Source organism: Garra rufa, chromosome 15, assembly GCF_049309525.1.
Source record: "Garra rufa chromosome 15, GarRuf1.0, whole genome shotgun sequence".
Lineage (NCBI taxonomy): Eukaryota > Metazoa > Chordata > Actinopteri > Cypriniformes > Cyprinidae > Garra > Garra rufa.
In genome coordinates, this window is record NC_133375.1 from 24,654,073 (window position 1) to 24,660,696 (window position 6,624).

The 6,624-nt window shown below is 36.0% G+C and overlaps 1 protein-coding gene across 2 annotated transcripts in view; it reads right to left on the reverse strand.

Annotated features, from left to right (window-relative positions):
* Positions 1-5,556, reverse strand: part of ampd2b (adenosine monophosphate deaminase 2b) — a 42,219-nt gene extending 36,663 nt beyond the window's left edge. For both annotated transcript variants that reach the window (XR_012339310.1, XM_073818667.1), the window contains exon 1: positions 5,253-5,556. Coding sequence is in view for 1 of the 2 variants with exons in the window: in XM_073818667.1 (XP_073674768.1) it covers positions 5,253-5,331 (79 nt within the window). In the remaining variant the exon portion in view is untranslated. The remainder of the gene's footprint in view (positions 1-5,252) is intronic.
* Positions 5,557-6,624: the final 1,068 nt, after the last annotated feature.

Here is a 6,624-nt window from a genome sequence, read left to right on the forward strand (position 1 = left end):
GAGAAATAAAGTCAGAATTTCAAAACTTATTTTCTTAGAATCTGGCAATTGGGACAGATAAATTGGGAGTTATAAAGTCAAAATTGCTAAACAATTCTGCAAAAAATCTAAAAATTAAAGTAAAAAGGCTTAGTTTAACAAATAAATAATCGACAACTATTGAAACTCATGGGTAAAATTGGCTTTATTATATATTTTGGAAAAGCAGTTTGTGTACAAATAAAAATTCTGTCATCTGAGAAAAAGTCAATTGTGAGATAAAGTCGCAATAACCTTATTTTTTATTCAGTGGCAGAAATGGACTTGCATAAATGTCCATAACATATTAGGAAATAGGAACAAAAAATGACATGTATTGCATTAAAGGGATAGTTCAGCCAAAAATTAAAGCTTTTATCATTTATTCACCCTCTCCTTGTTCCAAACCAGTATGAGTATGAAAACAGTTGATTGTGGCCATTGACTTCCAAAGTATTTTTTTTTTCTATTCTTCTTTTGTGTTCAACAGAAGGAAGTATAGTCATATAGTCATATAGGTTTAGAACACGAGCAGGGTGAGTTAACAATGACAGAATTTTCATTTTTGGGTGAACTGTACACAAACTGCTTTTCCAAAATATATACTGAAGCCTATTTTACCCATGAGCTTCAATAGTTGTCAATTATTTAATTGTTAAAGGGATGGCTCGGAGTAGAATTGACTTCTTTGCTATGCACTCCGAAGCCCATCTAAATACCCCATCCGAAGTTTTTTTTTACCTTAGTCGAACATTTATGGAGATATTAGAGTTTTTCGAATTGCTTGTTACAGGAGTGAATGGTACATGTGATGTATCTCGTAAATTGCACCACTAAACGTGCAAGTAATCTTACCAAACTTGTACAGTAGTGTAAATAGGTTATGTACTCACAAAATGCTGCATCAGAACATTTGTAAGTCCACCATGAGTGTTTGAAAAACACGTTTTACCCGAGAACTACTAGTCTCAAAAACTACAAGTCGACGTCACTTCCCTGGTTTGAAAAAAGCACGTAAAAGTCCTCCTACTACATCTGTGTGCATGTCAACTTGTAGGAGGACTTTTACGTGCTTTTTTCAAACCAGGGAAGTGACGTCGACGTGTCGTCATTTGTAGTTTTTGAGACTAGTAGGGATCGGCTAAAACATGTTTTTAAAACACTCATGGTGGACTTACAAATGTTCTGATGCAGCTCTAATATCTCCATAAATGTTTGACTAAGGTAAAAAAAAAACTTCGGATGGGGTATTTACATGGGCTTCGGAGTGCATAGCAATGAAGTCAATTCTACTCCGAACCATCCCTTTAAACTAAACCTTTTCACTTTAAATTGCAGATACTCATTCTCTAAGAAAACAGAAGCAGGAAAAAAATGCATATTTGTCCCTGGACCACAAAACCAGTCATAAGGGGTATTATACATTACACATCACCTGAAAGCTGAATAAATAAGTGTTGCATTAATGCATGGTTTTGTTAGGACAGGATAATATTTAGCCGAGATACAACTATTAGAAAATCTGGAATCTGAGGTTACAAAAAAATCAAAATATTGAGAAAATCGCCTATAAAGTTGTCCAAATAAAGTTCTTAGCAAAGCATATTATTAATCAAAAATTAAGCTTTGATATATTTACAGTAGGAAATGTACAAAATATCTTAATGGGACATGATCTTTACTTATTATCCTAATGATTTTTTGCATAAAAATAATTGACAATTTTGACCCATACAATGTATTTTTGGCTATTGCTACAAATACAACTGGTTTTGTGGATCAGGGTCACATTTGAAATCTTGACATACAGCAAATGAATATTGAATGGCGAGCATTAAGTATGTTTGCTTGTAAAAATGTCTCGCTAGTTCCACCTAGTGGACAACAGCGAAACAGTTTGTTTTTGGATTTCACGATCGCAGAAAAACTCATTCTTTCAACTGACTTTCTCAACTACTGTGTTTAATTCCATCCACAAACACTCAAGTACACAAAGACCTATACATATTAAGAGTCTAACTACCCTGTTGTAAAAGCACAAGGGTATTTAAGAAACCATAAACGTCCTACCTCATCAGGGAAGTCATTGGAAAGTAAAGGGTTGGGTGGATTGGAAAAAAAACAACTCGAAATAGTAGCAAAGTGGTGGCTGAGGGGGAGGCAGTAAAAGGGCTCCTTTAAAGAATCCCTCCTCTTCCATACCACACTGAAGGCAAAGGGAGGTGCCACAGGGGTTAAAGTTCAAAACGTAGCAAAATCTAATGTGTGGTATACAAAAAGCTGGAGTCTGAAATATGAACTATGACCAAGTTATAGCATTAAAATTCTCATCTTACCACTAAAGTGGAGCACAAACTGGTGGAGAAGAGTTTAAGTATAGAGTCAATCAGGTCAGCCTTATCTTTTTCATCCTTAATGATCAAAGAAAAAAATGAGAAGGTTATGAAACATTTGAGCGATCATAATATAACACAGACAGGGTCCCGAGTGACATAACAGGAAGAGCTCTGTGTACAGATGTCAAGTGACTCATCAGGTAGCGGTTATAATCAAAACAAACAGCAATATAATTGTACATTGACTGCTGGTAGATTAAACTGGAGGTTAGTCAAAGGTTATTTAAGGTATGTTATTAGAGGCCTCTAAAATGAGAGGTGGATGCAAAGAAACATGTTCGCTTTATTTTTCCATGATGCTGTTATTCTATGAAACTTGTAAGAATAATAATAAATAAAATAAAAAACTATGAATACACAAAAATGGAATTTTTGGGCAATACAATAATCAATATGTTAACGGACTACTTACAAGTCCATATATACAAATGCGAGTTATAAAGTCCAATTTTGAGGGGGGAAAAAGGCTGATATGTTCTCAGAACTGCGAGTTTACATCTCACAATTCTGATTTAATAACTTGCAATTGCATGCAATACATTTAGAGTTTATATCTTGCAATTCTGACTTTTTTTCCCCCCAGAATTGCGAGTTTGTATCTCACAATTTTGACTTTATAACTTGCAATTACGAGTTTATTGAAAGTCACAATTGCTAGTTATAAACTCACAATTCTGAGAAATAAAAATTTGTATCTCGCAATTTTGACTTTTATAACTCGCAATTACAAGTTCATATCACACAATTCTGAGAAAAAAAAGTCACAACTGCAAGATATTAACTCGCAATTCTGAGGTAAAAAAAAAAATTAACAATTGCGTGATAATGTTGAGAAAAAAAGTCACAATTGCTAGATGTAATCTCGCAATTCTGAGACAGTCACGATTGCGAGATACAAACTCGCAATTCTGAGAAAAAAGTCAGAATTGTGAGTTTGTATCGCAATTTTGACTTTATAACTCGCGTTTACGAGATTATATCACACAATTCTGAGAAAAAAGTCACAATTGTGAGGCAAACTTGCAATGCTGAGAAAAAAAGTCACACTTGGGAGATATAAACTCAATTCTGAGGAAAAAAAGTCACACTTGGGAGATATAAACTCAATTCTGAGAAAAAAAGTCACAACTGGGAAATATAAACTCACAATTCTGAGAATAAAAGTCACAATTGTGAGTTTGTATCTCGCAATTATGACTTTATAACTCACAATTACGAGTAGTCTTTATCGTCACACAATTCTGAGATAAGTCACAATTACCTATTTTTATTTTTTATTCAGTGGTGGAAATAGGTTTCCATACATTTACCTTCCAATATGATATGAGAACATATTGTGCCTTTTTAAAAGAACACGTTAAAGTCACCTTAATTCAAAAATTCTGTTGAAACTGGCACCAAATCACACTGTTTATATTGGTAATATTATTCCTATCACCTAGAAGTAAAAGTCAGGTACGTTTAGACTACAAGCAAAGCCAAACCCAAAAGAAAAGCACATTAAACACACTGGACTGCACTAGAAATGAAAATCTGAAAGCTGTTATTTCTTCAAAGCGAAATGGAACATTTATCCATCCGTGTGTTCTCACTGAAGCCTTTCTTCCAAATCATACCTCGTATTTGCACATTCACAGCCCATTAACATGTCAAGAACGAGCCACAGTAAAAGCGCACAAAGGCTTTCAGTAATCAGACACTTGATTGCTGCTGAAATGCGAGAGGAATTTTAAATATTGCATGTCGCAGTGTCTCTAAAATCACCATTTAAAGAAGTTTTCATTTAAAGCAAAACACAGACTATAATTTATTGCCACACGTGAGTGTGTGAACGAGAACAATACTGTGTAACCGTTTTGTGCCTGTTTTATAACAATACCTGTGGTTGTCTTGAAACTGCACAGAATTGTTTTTGATTTTGTATTATTTTTTAAAGACAGTAGCAATATGCCACCTGCCAAGCCTCCATGCTCAGATAACTACTCAGTCTCTGTGGTGAAGAGGCTTTTTGATAACATTTCCCGCCTCAGACTCAAGAAATTATCCTGGCACAGCAAGACAAATGAGTCTCAACCAAAGATAAATGCACTTTCCAGAACACTGTTTCAGGTTTTAACCACACCATCAGAAGCACAAAGATCTAATGAATACATGCAACGCCTAAGCAAATGTGTTTGTGCTTCCAGCACTGGATAAAATCACAGTTTTTCTGCGGGAGAGAGGTGTGAAGTGCTTTTTGGATCGCATCTTATGTAAGCCTTACGCAATGCTGGCCTGATCACAGACAATGTGTTGCATGCATTTTATAGATGTGGTCTAGACCAGACACTGGTGCATGTTTGATTTCCCTCAGCTGGCTTTCTTGCAATTGAATCAGGAACATTATCCGGATGAATTTATTCAGGAATTGAGGTAAACACAATCAGCTAAGTACTGCCAATGTAATTATGGCTAAGAAATGATGTGTAATACATAACTTCCTCTTTCCGCTCATCAGAGAAATATAAAATGCGGACCCAGGAGCTATTATTACAATTCAGAGAGAAAAAAAACATTCATGTGAAGTAGTAGCGAGTAGCAAGACAGAAAAAAAAAAAAAACAGTTTCCCTCAAATCAACAGGTTTAAAAGTTTTCACATTGTGCGGATACTGGATTACAGAAACTCTACTGAACATTTAGCAGATAAAAGTCAAATGTAAAAAGGAACTAAAACAAAAATATGCTGAATATATGAAATTTACATGTAAAAATGTACATGTAATGACATATTTCTACCACACTCTCTCACACACACACTTTTATGAATCTTTATTGTTTTTTAAAACAAACACACTTACCTCCACTAGCTGTGTACTGCAGGCTGCCTCTCTTCCTGAAAGGGGATGTGGGTTTGCCTGAAGGCAGCTTAGAAGACATTTTGGCTTGAGATTCACCAGAGACGGACAAAACACTGGTTGATTAAGGCACTGAGGATTCCTAGTGGGGGACGAAAGAGGGGGAGCACACACTCAGTCCAGAGGGGCTTTGATTGTAGTAAGGAAGATGTTCAGATGTGTGTGCGTGCGTGAAAAGAGAGATCCCCGCTCTTTGGATGCTGCAGTGGGGGAACTGGCTCCTCCCCACACCTCCCAGTGCCCACTCACACGCTACCACACGCTGCCTGCATGCTGTCACTCTGCACCGTTTCCATGGAAACCTCAGAGCCAGGTGGAACGTGACTGCGAGAGTACGGCGGGCATCTAAATAATGCTGTGATGATGATGAAGGAATGCTTCTCATGTCACTTTTCTCACAGCCCCAGGAGACGAGAGGAAACATGACAAGCCAGCCCTGGCTCAGGACTCAAAGTTTAGTCAGCTGGAAGAGGTGCACCGTGCGTTGGGTGGGGGAGGTTGTGATGGGGAACAGCTGGAATCATGTCTGTGAAGTGTAGAGATGCACAATATCAAAAATTGGGGGAAAAGCCGCTACGGAGTCAAAAAAATGTTTTGGTAAAAAAATTGAACATTTTATGTAATACATATTATATAACAGTTACATTTTAAACATTATATATACCGTGCCTTGCAAAAGTATGTTATGTTGCTGCCTTATGTTAAACTGCTTTAAATTACTTTTTCCCCCCACATCAATCTACACTCATACACCCATACATTCCATTGCTTAAGTATTCAAACCCTTATCTGGGACAGTTGAAATTTAGCTTAGGAGCATTCATACTGATTGTAGATGTTACTACACTTCAAGTGAAGCTAACCTGTGTGAAATTAATTTGAATGGGTATGATTTGTAAAGGCACACGTGTCTTAATAAAAGATTTAACAGCTGAAAAGGCACACGTGTCTTAATAAAAGATTTAACAGCTGAAAATGCATATCAGAGCAAAAACCAAGCCCTATGGTTAAAAGAACTGCTTTTAGAGCTCCAAAAACAGGATTTTTGCAAGGCTTGTAGAGCCTACAAATAGATGTAAAGGGGCTGTAAAGATGCTTCAGCTAAGTACTGAGTTAAGGGTATAAATACTTATGCAATGTACTTATTTCAGGTTTTTTTATTTTTATAAAAATACAAAGTTGTGACAATTTTTTTTTTTTTTTTTTTTGCTTTGACATTATGGTGTATGGAGTGTAGATTGATGTAAGAAAAAAGTAATTTAAAGCAGTTTAACATAAGGCAGCAACATAACAAAACGTGGAAAAAAAATTAAGT